This window comes from Bison bison, unplaced genomic scaffold (genome assembly GCF_000754665.1).
Source record: "Bison bison bison isolate TAMUID 2011002044 unplaced genomic scaffold, Bison_UMD1.0 scf7180017864080, whole genome shotgun sequence".
Lineage (NCBI taxonomy): Eukaryota > Metazoa > Chordata > Mammalia > Artiodactyla > Bovidae > Bison > Bison bison.
This window is the reverse complement of record NW_011494652.1, coordinates 5,989,825-6,008,244: the sequence shown is the minus strand read 5'-3', so window position 1 is coordinate 6,008,244 and position 18,420 is coordinate 5,989,825. Positions and strand designations below refer to the sequence as shown.

The 18,420-nt window shown below is 39.0% G+C and overlaps 1 protein-coding gene across 2 annotated transcripts in view; it reads right to left on the bottom strand.

Annotated features, from left to right (window-relative positions):
- The window catches only part of TSPAN12 (tetraspanin 12), a 67,004-nt gene that overhangs the window by 46,860 nt on the left and 1,724 nt on the right, over positions 1 to 18,420 (bottom strand). For both annotated transcript variants that reach the window (XM_010837797.1, XM_010837796.1), the window contains 2 exons: positions 3,689 to 3,771; positions 2,451 to 2,586 (listed from right to left, as the gene is read on the bottom strand). In XM_010837797.1, coding sequence (XP_010836099.1) covers positions 2,451 to 2,586; positions 3,689 to 3,771 — 219 coding nt within the window. The remainder of the gene's footprint in view (positions 1 to 2,450; positions 2,587 to 3,688; positions 3,772 to 18,420) is intronic.

Sequence of the window (18,420 nt, the reverse complement as noted above, 5' to 3'; positions counted from 1 at the left end):
TGTGAAAAGAGCCGACTCATTGGAAAAGATCCTGATACTGGGAAAGACTGAGGGTAGGAGGAGATGGGGGCGACAGAGGATGAGATGGTTGGGTAGCATCATCGACTCAATGGACATGATAGAGTCATGTCAGTGCACACTATCTTCTTCTCCAGAAGATAGTGAAGGACAGGGAAGCCTGGCATGTTGCAGTCCATGGGGTTGCAAAGAGTTGGACACGACTGAGCGACTAACAACAACAACCAGGCAAAAGGACAGGGGATGGGATACAGCATCATCAAACTACTCCAGTCATCCTCCTGAAGGGTGGGCTGATCCCTTGGGATTGAGCTTGGAGCTCTTCTCTAGCCTCAGTACTCATAGTAAATCTTACTAGAGGTCTCTTCAGACAGTAGTGAAACTGTCTATCCACTGTGTATAACCTGGTCTGATGGCAAAGGTTAGTAGTTCCTATATTCTCTGAAGTGTTTGAAGAATGAATGAATGAACAAATTACCGTCCCTTAGAACCTCAGCCCTCCATGCTACCTTTGCATCATAAGGTTCTTTCAGCATTACAAACTAGCTCCTATGCACAAGTCTCTATGATTCATCCTGCCCCAAGGAGAGCCCAAATTACCTTATTTGTCAAATTGTTTTACTTTCATTCAAATTACCTAAAGGAATGCATAGATGGTTTTCAAAATATATTCCTAAAAGTCTTTGAGATTCTATGAAATACGTTATCCTACCCCTCCCCATCCCACAGTCCAGGAACCATCCAGAATCATACAAGTTGGGAGAAGGAAGAATCATATTAATAGTAGCCAGACCTAATGACTGTATACATGGGACATCATTGTAAGACTGTGGTTTTAGAAAATGATTCTGAGATTTTAAGTTTCAATACTATATCCATCCTTTAAACTATGTTTTATATAAGTCCTTTATTTTATGTTTAAATTATTATCCAAATTTCTTAAATTGCAACATAAGATTCCAAACCCTTCCACCTCCTTTCCCCTGAAAGAACAATGACATATTATAAATAAAATATAATCAAGATCATTGTATATACCAAAGTGGACAGAAATGAGGATATGGGCATGTACCCCTTCTCTGAGGGTAGTTCATTTTCTGCAGCATTTTCTGTTTTCCAGTCACGCGACCTGAAGAGTCATCATCCATGAAGCCAAGTAATACATTAACACAGGTTGTTCCTGTGAAATGCAAAGCTTTAGTTTAGCTTCACACTAAGATTCTGTTTTAATGGGCTTGGGACAGAAGCCAGGAGAGCCCTGGTGTGCAGAAGCTGGCTCCGGAATGAGAATTTGTGCTCATCTCTCCCCAGCTCTGCATTCAGCAACACTGTGTTGGTAACCTGAAATTGACCATGCTGGGAGTATTTACACCACAGAAATCTTCAAATGCTACAAATCAGGGCTTTTTTCTGCTCAGGTATCTAGCATATCAGCACACCACTAAAAAAAATTTTTTTAAGTTCCCTATAAGAAATGAGTGCACAGATACCATTGAGAACTACTGCAAAGAAAGGGATATACTCAATAAATTGCTTTTGTAGGAATCTGAAGTGTCCACAATTACATGTTAGCAGTCTCAACTACCTGGTGCCATTAACATATTTTATACACTCAATGAGCTTCAAAAATCTATGTGTAAACTGTATTTTAAATGTTTCATATTAAAGGGGGGGTTGCTTATTTCTAAGCTAAAAATCTAATCATAGATTTTGGAATCATAGAAATGGAGTACTAAAGGGAATTTAAGAAGTAATTTAGTCCAATTCTTCCCAAATTAAAAAAAAAACTAAGATTATGGAAACTGAGGCTTACTTCTTTTCACTAACCTAGGTAAAGGTGCTTGGTGCTTAGTCACTCAGTCATGTCCGACTCTTTGTGACCCCATGAACTGTGGCCCACTGGCTCCGCTGTCCGTGGGGATTCTCCAGGCAAGAAAACTGGAGTGGGTTGCCATATGTAAAGGTAGCACTAGGATTATGATGCCTTTCTCTCTGTTACGTCACCACCTGAATTCCATATGGGTTTAAGTGGTGGGTTTGTTTACAACAAGAAAGGAGAGAAAGAAACAGAATTCCATGATGACATCTCAGTTCAAGTCCCAAAAGGCTTATTGGAGTGGTAATAAGGTCCCTGACACTAGAAAAAAAAAACTCATACTTTCAAATGAAAATGTCAACATGTGGCCTGAGTGAAATAATTAAATAGTGTACATATTTCTACACCTCATCTTCTGAGTACAGCAAACACTTGTACTGACATCATTTCTCATGGAAAGAACACTTCCTTTCTCACAGGATGTTGAACAATGACCACAGATTAGGGAACTGCTCTCACAGTTCCCTACGTATATAATCTCCTGCACTGATGAACCAATAATACAATACCGGTTGGTCTCTTTAACCACAATAAAGATGAGATATAAACACCATACCCATGCAAGTAGTAACAGATTTCTTTTCACTGTTCCACAGTATCCTAACATCCCCACGATGATTAGGAAACAGCAAACGGCAATCATGACCGGATGAACCACAGGAAAGTAAGTCAAAATGACAGCCTCCTCTACCCTGAAAGAAGAACAGAAAAGATGGTCGAATAGCAATATCCCATCTCGCTTTCTGCACACATAAGCAGATATTCTTCTATGATACTTTCATTAAGTCTTTATATTATAAATAGAATAAAAAGGCACCCAAGACATAGCACAAGACACAACTGACTTGTGCACTGTGCTGTCACCAACTTGCTTGTTTGTTTCATGTTTTATCTTGTTTGGTTTAGTTTTTTATACAAGTGGTACAAAAAAAAAAGAAAAAAACTTCCCATCTCAGCTCATTTAAAATATATTATAAGATAGGGACCTACAGTTTAAAAAGTCCATTTAATATTAGCGCCGAAGCCTTAACTTTCATGAGGAAACCACATGAAACTTCAGTATTTCCCAGCTGAGAAGACTCTCTTCTCTGATCTGGGACTCCGCATGCAGTGTGCACTTTTTCAAAAATATGAAACACTGCTACGGAAAGGGAAATTGGTCTATATTATAAAGAAGGGAGGGAGATGCCTTCTCTGCTCAAAAACCATGAAAAATGATTAACTAGAGCCTTAACAGTAAGAGTAATAACTAGGATAACAGAAAAAAGACCATTACTAAGTGCTTACTAAGCTCCATCCTGTTAAGGACTTTACAGAAATCCTTAGGAAAATTCAAAGAGGTATATAATTCCTATTCAGAGATGAAGAAAATGAGGCTCAGAGACATTAAGTAGTTTGCCATTTGTGATGTTAGTGGATTAATCCTTGAAATTGGGTAAGAAAATGACATGCAGGGTTTGGTTTTCATTAGCTCAGGAATATGAAGGCAAGAAAAAGTTGGCAATTATTTTCTTAAGGAAAAGTAGCTGTGCTGTCCATTGTAACAAATATGGCTTGGTTCAAACACTTCCAGGACAGGCAGGTGGTATTACCATAACCAGAGGTGTCCTCTACAAACAGCAGTATACCTTAATGAAAATTCTAGAAAATCCAAGTGTTACCATGGGCAGGAAAAACTTTCCAAATGATCGGGGGTGAGCACTACCATCTAAACAGCTGAGGGCAAAGTTTCTTAGAAATTAGTGTCTGAGGAAACCCTGATGAAAGAATTCAATCATTAATTATAAAACCTACCTTGTTTCTGCAGTTAAAGTCAGAACATTATTTAGGTAGTCCCTCATCCAAGCAGACACAGCCAACACGCTGATGGACATTAACTGTGGGTAAAAAATTACAAATTGGTGACCAAGAAGTTATTCATCATGCTCTGCAGGACTTATAACAAAATATTGAGGATTTTATTTACATTATTATTATGATTTTTCCTAATGACCATTTACCACCTGTTGAAATTTACTTTTACTATAAATATCTGCCATTCTGTTTTGTAATTACATCATAGCCACTAAATAGAATGTCACTAAATAGGACACGGAGAGCTGAACTATTAGAAAGACCAGGACAGGAATTTCACAGAACAACTAAATTATCAAATGTACAAGATGAGCCTAAAATACATCATATGTAAAAGCAAGAAAGCAATAAAATACTACTGATGTCCAAAAAGTCACAGGCACTAACTTCAAAGGACTTCCACTGGTTAAAGTTAAACAATTTGGCCATCAAAATAATACATAATAATAACAACTGCAATGGTTAAAACATCCAATACACTAAAGTCTACGAATTCACAAAAATATTTAAACAAAACTCACTAAACAGCTTTGGAGGATATTAGATATTCAACTCATCATTCAGAAAACTGATAAGAATCCAATGTTTATTCAATTTTTCCCATACAAACTAGAGAAAGAATCAAAGACTTAATGAAAGTTTTTACAGAAGAATATCAGCTAATACGTACAGAAAGCAAGATAGAATATCACTATTTGACAAGCTTTTCTGAAATAATGGCTCTCTTGGCAAAGATCCTCAATGACTGCCAAAATTATCAGGTCAGTGGCTCTCAGTCCTGTCTGTACATCAGAATCACCCAGGACACTTAAAAAAAATTGCTGAGCCCAAGTCAACCCTGAATAAATTCTTGGAAGTGGAGCCTGTGCATTAGAAGTGTGTAAAGGCTGCACAGATGTTCTAATAGGTAGTACAGGGCTGAGAGCTACTGCATTAAGTGAAAAGGGACTGATGGGGACTTTTTAAAAAATATTCATTGAATTTATTTATTGGCTGCGCCAGGTCTTAGTTGTGGCACACAGGATCTTTAGCTGTGGCTTGTAGGATCTAGTTCCCTGACCACAGATGGAACTCCATCTGTGTTAGTCTTAGCCACTGGACCACCAGCCCTGATGGGGACTTTTAGAATGGGGACATAAAATACCAGATGCCCTGATCAATCTTAACATCACAGAAAGAGACAACAGAGATAATATCTCCCAATGTGATGCAATCAGAAGTACTCAAAGATACTTTTGAGGTATTTTTACCAAAAAGTCAAACGTGAATCTAATCAAGCCTCAAGCTCTAACTATCAGTTTACAGGAAATACAAAGAACAGATTTAAACTTGTTAAATGCCACCATGGGCATGCAATCAACAAAATAAAAAATGTAAGAAATTTTACAGAACAAATGATCTGGTTTCTTTAATTAAAAAAGCTGGGTCATTTGTAGAGATGTGGACAGACCTTGAGTCTGTCATACAGAGTGAAATAAGTCAGAAAGAGAAAAACAAATAGCATATATTAATGCATATATATAGAAAAATAGTACAGTTGAACCTAGTTCCAGCGCAGGAACAGAGACAGATGTTGAGAATGGACATGTGGACACAACAAGGGAAGGGGAGGGCAGGATGAATTGGGAGATCAGGTTTGACATAAATACACCACCATGTGTAAAACAGATAGCTAATGGGAAGCTGCCGTATAGCACAGGGAGCTCAGCTCAGTGCTCTGTGATGACCTAGAGGGGTAGGATGGTGGGGTGTGGAAGGCAGGCTCAAGAGGAAGGGGATATATGTATACTTACAGCTGATTCACTTTATTCTATAGCAGAAACTAATACAATATTGCAAAGCAATTATACTCCAATTAAAAAAAAAAGCTGGCAAGTGGAATAAAAAGATGGAAGGTGAAACTGTTTTAACTTAAAAGAGATTGTCCAAGGCCATGTTGACCTGGTTTGGATCCTGATTTAAATGAACCAACCACAAAGAACCATTTATGAGATGATGGGGGATATTTTAACATGACTGGGTATTTGAAAATATTAGGAAATTATTATTTAGTATTGTAGATATGACAATGGTATTACTTTTTTAAAAGAATCTTTATGTTTTAGAGATACATGATGAATGGTTTAAAAAATAATCATGATGCATGGGAGTTAAGTGGGAAGTGGAGATTGTGTGCATAAATGGGGATTAATTATACTGTGCTCTCTACTTCTGTGTGTTTTAAATTGTCCATAATTAAAAAAACAAAATTAAACAGCTACTATCTAGAATATGTTCAAAATGAGTCTTCCTGGGAGGTTTTTCTAAGAGCTGAAGGTTAAACCTAAGTTCTAAAGGTCTTTCAGAAAATTTTCTCAAATGTGCCTTACCTTAAGTGCAATACAGTGAATTTCAACTTAATTTGATTTTTAATAGTTTCTGGCATCTTAATGAACATTAAGTACCATTATGTTAGAAGTTTTCTTTAAATGCTGAAATAATGAACATACAAGACAGGAATGAGTCTTTACTGACTCAAAGAGTGGCCATAAAACATGCTTTCTCAATAAAGGCTCCCAGGTAAGCACGACACCTGGAGCTCTATGACCTCTTGTTCAGTGAAACATAGTCACCTGCCTGGAAAATCAACTGGTAACCTTATGTCGTCTTCATTTAGCTGCAAATGCAGTAGATTCCCCCCTTATCCAAAGAGGACATCTTCCAAGAAATCCAGTGGGTGCCTGAAACCACAGAGTGTCTCAAATCCTGTATGTACTAATGGGCGAGTAGCAAATGCAGTACGGCTACGTGGACAAAGGGATGAGCCACATCCTAGACCTGACAGTGGGAGGTTTCATCCTGCTTCTCAGAACCACATAAAACTTATGAATTGTTGATTTCTGGAATTTTCCATCTAATATTTTAGGACCACGGTTGACCATGTCTGACTGAAACTACAGAAAATGAAACCGAGGGTAAGGGGAACTACTTCATTTACTCAGCACCAACCATCTACCTTGTATTCTCTATATCAGAGTCTCAGACCCAAAAAATGTATAAAAGTAGCAAGATCCCAGCCTCTGTGGAGCTTCCAGATAATTACAGTGTAAAATGTGACATGAAAACCTGTTCAAGGTCTTGCAGATTCTGAATGGTAGAGCTGGATTCAAATCCAGGCCTTCATCTCTGAAGCTTCAGAGTTAGTCACTAACTACCTTCCAAATGCAGAAAGAAGCATTATGCTCCACAAACGGGAGGAGCTTCAATAGCATGGAGGGTTTCTTTTTCAAAAGGGGTGGGGAGCAGGGAGTAGCACGAGGATCATCTGTCTGTACTGCCCAGGCTCAGTCTGAGCATCCGAACAACATTCTTTGCTGAATGAAGGCTCAGGGCTCAATGGCCTAAAACAGGTTAAGAACCTCTGGACCACAGCTCAGAGGAGAATCAGGCCAGTTATTACCATCCTCAAAAATGCCTTGTATGGGTTTCCCAGGTGGCTCAGTGGTAAAGAATCCACATGCCAATGCAGGAGACACAAGAGACTCGGGTTCAAGCCCTGCATTGGGAAGATCCCCTGGAGTAGGAAATGGCAACCCACTCGAGTATTCTTGTCTGGAGGAGCCTGGCAGGCTATAGTCCAGGCTGTCACAATGAGTGGGACATGACTGAGTGACTGAGCACATACAGGCCCACTTGTGAACACACACACATTACCACCCTCATCCCTGTTGGGAGTGAAGAACAGATTGTAAACCTAATAAAAGTTCCCCAGGGGTTCTGTCACAGTGTATTAACTGTGCTTATAGCTCCTGCAAACTTGATGCTTTAACATCTGTTCTACATGCTCATGCTGGACACATCTTGGTCTGCACAAACCGATAATATGCCTGAGTCACCTTGCCTTGGCCACCTTCTACCTGACCTTAGGAGGAGTCCTTCTCCAAGGGACATAGCTTTCATTTTTAAATACAAACCAACCAATCCAGAGTGCACACTCCCAACCACTCCTTTATCGAGCTCTTTCATTCCAGGCCACTCTACACCTGCCCAAATCAACACAAGGTCCATGTGCCAGACAACTAGGGAGAAAGGCTGCTGAAAGTATTCAAATTAGCCAATCCGAAACCTATTTACCCTGCCTTGCCAGTTCCTTCTTGAAGAAGCCCCAGTAAAAGTACTTGCCCAGTGCCCTTCTCTCCCTGCCTCGTGATGGACCCCATGCTTCCCCTCTTGGCCCACCATGATGAGAACTGTACTCTGTCACTTGGGATCTTCAAGTATAACACACAACGTTTTCAATGACAGTTATCTTCTGATCTGTTGACCCTGAAGTGAAGTAAAATGAAGTGAAAGTCTCTTAGTCGTGTCTGACTCTTTGCAACCTCATAGACTGTAGCCTGCCAGGCTCCACTGTCCATGAAATCCTCCAGGCCAGAATACTGGAGTGGGTAGCCGTTCCCTTCTCCAGGGGATCTTCCCAGCCCAGGGATCAAATCCAAGTCTCCTGCATTACAGGTGGATTCTTTACCAGCTGAGCTACCAGAGAAGCCATTTTCAATGACAGTTACCTTCTGATCTATTGGCTTTACCAGTCCTCAATAATCACAGAACCTATTACAACACACAGAGCTAGCAGGGGACCATAAACCATTTGATTAAATCTGAGGCTAAATGGTCTTCCTCTACTTGGCTATATGTGGGTGTTCAAATAACTTATATGTTTAAGGAGGTCAGGAAATTCTACCATTGTGCCATTTTATTTATTCACCTTAATTCTTTGGCAGTTATTAATAATCCTCTCTTCTACCATCTTCAGAATAATAACTGATACTGATTTCTCCATGTTTTAATTTCTCACAGTCTATTGAGCCAATTTTCAATTATCATAGCTCTAAGACAGCTATTAGGGCTTGTGGCTCAGACAGTAAAGAATCTGCCTACAATTCAAGAGACCTGGGTTTGATCCCTGGTCAGGAAAATCCCCTAGAGAAGGGAATGGATACCCACTCTATTATTCTTGCCTGGAGAATTCCATGTACAGAGACCACAGTCCGTGGGGTCACAAAGAATAGGACATGACTAAGCAACTAACACTTTTACTTTCAAGACAAGTAGCAATAAATTATCAGATTTTTCATTTTGTATAATATAGTATCAGTGGCTGTCATTATATAAACAGTACTTCCATTCATAACTTCCTTGGAGAAGGGAATGGCAACCCACTCCAGTATCCTTGCCTGGAAAATCACATGGACAGGAGCCTGGTGGGCTGCAGTCCATGTGGTTGCAAAGAGTCGTGCATGACTGAGTGACTAACATCCATTCATAACAAAAATGTTTTTTCTAAAAACAGCATATTCAAAAACATTTCTAATATGGTAGAATGGTTAAAAGCATGGTTCTGAAGTGATTCTTTCTTTCAAAAAATATATATTGATCAGCTGCTCTCTGTCAGGCACCGTGCAATGAACTGGAGATATGTTGATTGGCAATAGCAGGCACCCTCTCAAATCTATGTTGAAATTTTATACTAAGTGAAGAGTTCACATGTTAGTCAACTCATGAGAGACATAAACGTGTAACTGTAAACTGTAATTAAGTAAGAGGAAGGAATAATATGAGTTACTGTAGGAACTCATTTTAGGGTGGCTGACCTAGTCCATGGGGTCAAAGGGCCTTCTCCAGACAGCTAAGATCTAAAGGATAATTATCAAGTTCATTAGGGAAAGGGAGGCTGAAAAGAACATTCCAGTCAGAAAGAACAGCAAGAGTCCCAGAGTGGAAGGCAGCAGGATATGTTCAAGGAAGGGAGACCGGCACAGGGCAGGCATGAAAAGCCAGACAGGGGCCAGATCACGGGTCCTAGAGGTCACTGTTTGTACGTCATGTGATGACAATGACAATGTGATGCCATTGAATCCAAAAGTCTTGGTTTGAATTTGAGTTCAGCTCTGCTCCTTTCCATCTTCATGACTTTGGGTGTGTCACTTAACCTTTCCTAAGCTTCAGTTTCCTCCCATATAAAACATTATAATAGCAAGTCCGACTTCATAGAGGATTCCAGGGATGAAAAAAGAGCAGGATTCTTTTACATACTATCTATTACTATCTCAAGCCACTTTTGACCTCAGGGCTTTCTCTTAATCTTTCTCAGTTTAGGAGACAACTCCTCAGTTCAGTTCAGTTCAGTCACTCAGTCATGTCCGACTCTTTGCAACCCCATGAATCGCAGCACGCCAGGCCTCCCTGTCCATCACCAACTCCTGGAGTTCACTCAGACTCACATCCATCTAGTCAGTGATGCCATCCAGCCATCTCATCCTCTGTCGTCCCCTTCTCCTCCTGCCCCCAATCCCTCCCAGCATCGGAGTCTTTTCCAATGAGTCAACTCTTCGCATGAGGTGGCCAAAGTACTGGAGTTTCAGCTTTAGCATCCTAAATCAGTTCAAAAATGGAATCTTCCGCTATGTGAAGGTCTAACAAATGGAGGAAAAAGGCAGACTTTTCCATCTACTGAACTAGAACCATCTACTGAACTTCCACAGCCATTCTTGGTTCTGACATCTCTAAAACTGAACTCGTCTTCATTCTTCTGGAAACCTGTATGTCCCTCCCACTGTTCTTCCTTTCTCAGTAAATGGTATGATCAATGCTTCAATCACAGTCACTGGCACCTTGGCAGGCAGCCTGAACCTCTCCCTCTTCCTCAGTCTACATCTCATTACTTTCAAGTCCTGCAGATTGTTCCTGCAACACGCCTCGTGAATTCCTCCCCCTTTCCTGCCACTTCCGGCTAGTCCAGGCCCTCAACCTCTTGCCAGGCAATTATAATCCTCTTACAATAGGACTCTCCAGTTCATGGATTTCACCTCAAATTCACCCTTCAGTTAGCTTTATAAAATGCAAATCAAGTTCTTCTGCTTATAAACCTCTAATAGCTGCCCCTTATGGCTCCTTGCCATCGCTCACTTCTACTTCCTCCAGCTCTCTCCTAGAGAATAAGTTTAAATTCTGCAGCAGACACACGGGGCCCTCTCCAGTTACCCTTTGACCTCTTCCTTCAACTTATTTCCTGCCAGCTCCTTCCCACACACATTCTGTCCTCGTATGACCAAAGTCCAGCTTCTGCTTCTCTGATATGTACCACTGCAGACCTCCTGAACCTATGTCTTTGTCCCTGTTGTTTCCTCTGCCTAAAATGCAATTCTGCTCCAGCCTGTCCATCTCAGGAGCAGAACAACCTTATCCTTAAAGACCAGCTCAAACATGAAGCTTTTCTCCCAGCTCCCTCCTTACCCAGAGTCAGTGTTCTTGTCTAGACTTCAGAGCACTGATCTACTGTTGCCTTACCCACCCATCTCATCCACTAGAGGTCACAGACCACTGCCTCTAGCTTCCTCTCACAATAGAGTACAGGCCCAGTAGTGAGACCTGCTACATGTTAGATGAATGAATGAGAACATAATTAAAGGAAGATGATTTCAACTTGTCAGATAAGCTAACTAATGGAGAAGCTCAGCAAAATCAGGAGATGCTTTAAGTAGAACCGAGCTTTCTATCACTGGAAGTTTTCCAGTAGAGAGACGCTTGCCACATTACATGATCAAAGATTTATATATCAGGTCAGAAGCTGGCTTAAGTGTTCTCAAAAGTCCTTTAAACTGCAAACGTCATATTCTACTTGGCTCAACTGCTTTCTATCACTGTAGTTATCCAAGTGTCACAACTGTGCATAGAGTTATCAGGCAAAATAAATAATACCAGCACAAGCTTGATCTCATAGCAAGCAAGCAATTCTGAAAAGAAGCTGCTTTTTATTGACATTATTTCCAGCCATGTTAAGTGTATGAGAACAGTTCAATTCTTGGAACGATTTTACTCACTAGGGTTGAGAAAATAATAATGGTAACAATGAATACAGTACATATTATAGCAAGAAACCAAGCTAAAATGAGATTCGGTCACCTCAGTATCTAATCCTGATGTTATTAAATCCAGAAGGACAAATTATGCAAGTAATTTAGGACTCCTTACTAATAATGCTATTGTCCACTAATTTTCCAACTTAAAATAATTCTTCAACTGCCATTCATGATGACTAATTAGTGCATTGTAGTTATCACATGTAGCAAGGTTCATAGCTCCTTACATCTTCTCCAATATAGAAAAATATTACCTGTAGTTCAAGGAATATTTAGAAAATAACACGAATATTACTTTTTTAAGATTTTTTTATGTGAATAATTTTCACAGTCTTTATTGAATTTGTTACCATATTGCTTCTGTTTTCTGTTTTGTTTTTTTTGGCCACAATGCATGTGGGAGTTAGCTCCCTGACCAAGGATCCAGCCTGCACCCTGCACATCGAAGGCAAAGTCTTAACCATTGGACCGCCAGGAAAGTCCTCACAAATATTACTCTAAAGAAATATATTTAATGTACTACTTGGCAGGTCCTTTGCCACCTTCTGTCTTGCAAAAACATTTAGAAAATGCAAGCTCTCAACAAATATTTATAAAAATGAAATGTGCTATGTTGCTGATACATTCTGGCTTTGCTTGAATCTAATCATGTAAAAAATGAAAATCAGGTTTTCTAAATCAGAATTTATTATGAAATGTATATGTATAGTTTCCACCAAATAGTAAGGTCACAGTCAAAAAACAGCCATTTTCATCCTTCAGCTGTCTGACACACATAATATATAATCTCATATAAGGTGACAGTAACACCAGTCATTTCTGCTCCAGGCTGACAGATGTCTAAACCCTCCTACCTAAACTTCTCTTTTTATGTCAAATCTGTTAGCAGAGAGCAGAATTGGGAATAGAGACCGGGAACTTAGTTACATTTCTGTCTCTACAGAGAACTTGGACAAGTAATTCAAACTTTTAGAAACTCTGTTCACTCATGTTGAAAATGAAGAAATTGAACTAGGTGCTCTTAAAGTTCCCTTTTTTTCTTAAAAAACAAAAAGACTCTAACTGTTATTTATTAAAATGTAAAGGTAAATCAATTTTTGATAATTTGGAAGCTGGTAGCCCAAGGCAAGGACTTCCCAGGAACATGCCCATTTCATGTTTCCAGGCCTGCTCCCCTCTGCTTTTTAATCAGTTCACGCCTCAACCAGCTTCCCTTCTAGCGCTGGGGGCAGCAGCAGAAAAGAGCAAACAGATAAGACTGTTGGTAAATGCTGTGAAAGAGTAGGCATTGTAAATGATGGCTGAAATGAGTTCCGGAGATTACTTGTGGGCATCATTTAAGCATGAACATCTGCTAATTAGGCCTGAATAAATCAATAGCACCTTGGAACTGTGCTGACTAATAGTTTCTATAGATCATGTTGCCCTGCAGACAGGTGACCATACATCCTGCTCTGACCAGGATGGCTCCGCTTTGAATCCCTGTTATCCTGGCATCATTATCAAGAGAGACGATCCCTTTAACTTAACTATCAAACTTGGCCTGATTTCCACAATAAGTGAACCGGTTACTCCATAGACACTGCAGGTCAAAGAAAGGGGAATGGCCTTGTTCTACACCATGGTTTCTTCAGAGACATAACTGTGACTGTTCTGAGTGGAGATGATGAGTGAGGGGCCTATGAGGCCAGTTGGCAGCAAGACTGTGCCCCAAAGAAACCTCCACGCCCTTCTCCTTGAAACGCTTCCTTAAGAAGCATGCAGTGGCCTGTCTTTGCTCAGCTCAGCCAACTGCATTAAAAAAAATTGTATTAGCTTTGCCCCTGAGACTAAAGTTTATTTAATGTTTATTTTTAAAAAGCACTGACATTTCTTGGAGGGCTCCCCACTATTCCTTAGGAAGAGTTAAAGTAAACTGGAATGCCTTTCATAGTATAAAGCTGGGCGGATGGCGAGGGGGATGGCATCAATTTTAAAAGTAGTATTTTCATATGACCATATAAATGCTGTGTGAATGCAAACACCCACTTGCCAAGAACCTCTTTAGGGTCTTCATGGGTCAAACACCTAAGATTCACTACAGAGAGCTGGAGAAAAAGAAGCCAAACATAAAGCCTTCTGTTTTTTTCATCTAGCTTGTATGGATCCCAAAAGTGTGAACCAGATTTCCTGTCTACTTTTTAGGCTTTCTTTTATAAGCTTTTTTTCATATTTCACCAAGAGTAGTTCCTCTCTCTTGCTACTATCTTTGGTAATGGTAACAATGGCTCCTATCTGCTGGTGAGAAAAGAGACTTTAATACAGATGGGATATTATACTTATAGAAAATAATAAACAAACGTGTGAGGAATGTTGTGTTCACCAATTTCAGGAATTTCCAAAAAGAACATATGCATTCATATTTCCAATAGCAGAAAATTATCGTCTAAGAATGGCAAACACTCATACGATAAAGCCACAGAACTTGTCTTTAAAATGGAGGAAAGCTTTCATTTATGAAATAATATGTCATTTAGAAAGGAAAACTGTGATACATTTGAGGTAAAAATAACCCATTTCCTTGCTCCATCGTGGCCAGAACGTGAATCATGGTCTCAAAAGAGCTCTTCGGGCAGTTTGTTCACATTCCCTCTGTCTCATGTGCCCTTCCCCATTACAAACCCACAAAACTCATGACAAACCTCAGGGGCCCAGATCTTTCTGCCCACCCCAATACAGCCGAACCAGTCTCATGCTTCTTTAAGTAAAAGAGCCACTCAACAGATGGTAAATCAAGGTGACCGGATACATAGCAATGAATGAATGTGGTGCAATTGTGATCCTGAATACTGTGTGAATTGCTTCCTCTTAGACGGGTCTATCTATACCTCCCACTTAACAATTAAATATGCAAGATATAATTTTACTGAAACGAATCAGCTTGATATCCAACTCCCGGAACACAAAACCAAAATTGTATAGGTCCTCAGTGTTTTTCCAAATAAATTTATTTTTCTTTCCTTAAAATTCTTGTTTGGTAGAGAAGAGGAGAAGATATCAGTATAGTAGAAGTGAATAGCGGAAAAGTCTACATTAAGTGCTAGTCTATGTTTATTGCTTCCCTGGCGGCTCAGCAGTAAAGAATCTGCCTGCCAATGCAGGAGACTTGGGTTTGATGCCTGAGTTGGGAAGATCCTCTGGAGAAGGAAATGGCAACCCACTCCAGTATTCTTGCCTGGGAGATCCCATGGACAGAGGAACCTGGTGGGCTATAGTCCACACGGTCGCAAAAAGTCGGGCACAACTTAGCGACCAAAACAAGAAATGCTATGTGAAAAGTAAAAGGATATAGCTTTTGATCCCAAAGGTAACAACAGCAGTTATCTCAATCCCACAAAACCAGACACCAGAACAATCATTCTCTCTATCCTCATGATAAACTCAAGTTCATGCCACACTGGTTTGTTCTGCTTTTAATTTCAAAAGAACTAAAAGCAAGGATTAAAGCCTTGCTCCTCCAAGTTCGGCACTCAGACCAGAGGCAATGGCATCACAGAGGGGCTTTTAGGAATGCAGGCTCTCAGGCCCAACCCCAGAGGTACCATATCAGAATCTGCATTTTAATAAGATGCCCAGGTGATTTGTAGGCACGTGGAGGTTGAGAAGCACTGCTGTGGAGGACTTGGAATGAGCAGGTGGGCAGCTAATCCCTTCCTACTGAAGATGTTTACTTCTCTGCTGCAAATAAATTCACCACCAATCCCAACAGTAAAACTTTTGCTGCGCTTAAAGGAGAAAAAAAAGACTTTGAATCTGCTCTGCTAACTTACTAACAAGTGAATGAACTTCTCTGAGTAACATCTCTTTACTACTCCCTCCACTTCCATTTTTCATGGCTATTATGAGAATTAGATGAGAAATTAGCCTCAGGATGTCCAGGAATGTGCCCGGCACAAGGAATAAAACTGCTTCTCATTCAATAAAGAAATATAGGATCTGCAAACATTGCTTTATCATTGAAAGAATGACATCAATGTTCCCAAAGTTAGTGTATATGTTTCATACAGCTCCAACAAAACTCCCAACAGATATTTTTAATTGTACAAAACAATCTTAAAGTCCATATGGAAAAAGAAACCTTAACCAAGATAAGAAAGGCAGGTGCTTTAAGAGAACACAAGAACAATATATATATATATATATATTTATATAACTCAAGAGAAAAATTCTACTGAAAACATACAAAACTCTGTTTATATAAAATGATTTGTTTATATAAAGTGATGCTCAAGCTTACTGCTAGTGGAGGAGGAAAAACAATAAAGTAATAGTGAAATAACATTTTAAACTTTTCAGATTGGTGGAAGTCAAAAGGTGTCATAATACCAACAAGATGGCAGCAAATAGTTGTGTACCCATAATGGAGTATATGGGTACTTTTATTTCTAGGAGATGGATTCCCAGGACAGAATGACTAGATCAAAGGAATGCAGGAGTGGTAGAAACAGTAGTAGTATTAATCACAACAATAACAGTTACTACTATTACTACTACAATGACTATTACTAATACAATGATTCCTTTGACTCAACTGGTAATCTTATTACAGTAGACTATTACGGAGCATCATTATGTAGTAGTAGTAACAACTGCAGGTACTACAACTATTATTGCTACTGCTACTACATCGATGGCTCTTATTAAGTAGCACCGTCCAAGTACTTTATGTATATCAACTCTAATCCTTCCAACAACTCTAAAATATAGGAACTACCATTCCTATTTCACTGACTAGGAAACTGAGACACTAAATATGCGTGGCAAACATAGTAAGAACTACATAAATATCAGCTATTTGGTTGTCATCATTACATATCCTCTCACATAGCAATCCCACTCCTGCAACTCTAGCCAAATGAGAAAAAAACAGCCTAATAAAAAATAGCAAATATGTACCTGAATGGGTATATGTGGACAGGTATGAGAAAAGATATTTTCTCATGAAATAAAGAAAAATACTGAGGGATGCACACTAGGCAATTAGCACATATTATTCTGGTGGCAGAGAGATGATATTTGGAGAAGAGAAGGGCTAGAGAAAGGGGGAAGCAATTTCAATAAATCAAAACATGCACAAGAAAAGTGAGAGTGTTGAAGGACCAGATAACAACAAAGAAATAACATTCTACATTCTTTGGGGACACAAAGAGCCATGGAGGAGTTTAAGGAATAGGTGTTTTAAATTTCATTACTCAGAAGGGCAATATTTTTGTTAAATGATTTGAATCTCCCCAACACATACACAAGATACAAATTATTGAGAAAATTGCCAAAAAAATTATTCTTTGTTGAATAAAAAACGCCCTAGTAATTCCAAGGTTCAAACACAGTGCTCATCCAAGTAAAGGCCCTGTCTAGGGGCAAGAGAGCCAAGTTCTGCTCCTGGCACTGTCACCAATGGGCTATTTGACCTTTGGCAAGTCACTAACCTACATTTATTTTTCTCATACCCAAAGTAAGGAAGTTCAACAGATCATCTTTAAATTCCCTTTTAGTTATAAAAATGTGATGATTCTGTAATTAAAAACCATAAAGTATAAAAGTGAAAAACTAGTAAACAGAAGTAACCGTTATTGCACATTTTAGAGACACAGTGTTAGAGATCTTAATACTTTATAGGTAAGCAGATAATTTAATGACCCACTTAAATATGTACATTTTTAGAATTAAAAATTGCAATAAGATCAATTAGGTATTTTACATTTCCAGGTAGCAAATATGCTTTAATTTTCATGTTGAGAAAAAAAACGTTACCTGTTTTGATATCTTTCCGATTACTTGCAGAATTAAGGCTTAATTTGTCACCTTAAAATGGAACCATCCATAAGTTCAACCAAAATGTCATCCTCTAGAGACCATATGTCATAACCGAATGCAAAAAAGCTGCTCAAGCCCAGCAGGTCAGCCAAATAAACACATTACTCATTAAAAATTCCAACAGAACATTCTGAATATAAATTACTAATAGAATACAAATTTGGCACACACAAAAAAGTATCTGCTTAAGCATGACAGCTTCTGAAATCAACACTGTTTTAATTTTTATAGTTTCCTCATAAGTTGTGTAAATAACAATGTGATTATTAATAACACTTAATGAACATTTACGCCTGGCTGCAAAGCATAAAAAGTCACTAACTCAAAAGGCATAAAGATTTCCATGAGCTTGTTAAATTTTATGTATTTTATTTCCTTAAATGGTTATGGGATTTTCCAAAAGCATACACAAAATTCCTTAAAACTTTGCCAACTTAGAAACAGTTACATGAAAACCACCTTTTCAGACTATAAGGAATCTCCTAGAAAACTCTACGCAGTCTCTTAATAGGATATCTGGGTATGAATTCCTACAACCGAAAAAAAATAGTAAGACTTCTTGCTCCAACCAAATTTTACAGGATGACGTAAGGAAACAATTTATGGCTTGCACGGTTATCTGAAATTCCTGAAAACAAGCAGTTCCCTAAGTAGTATGTCAAAATTTTCTTATCTACAAGCACAAGCACGTGCATTTATTTATATCCCTAGATTAACTTCAAGTCTAATTTTACTGCCACTAGTATCCAGGGGTGGATTTCTTTTTTCTAATTACAAATGGAACTCGAGCTAGATCAAAGGCATTTAAAGGTCAAAATATACTTCTGCGAAAAATACAGGGTGTGATCGCATGTAATTAATTAATGCTTAGCCATGCCCTTTGGCGCTTTATGTGGTGGCTGCAGGAAGCCGAGT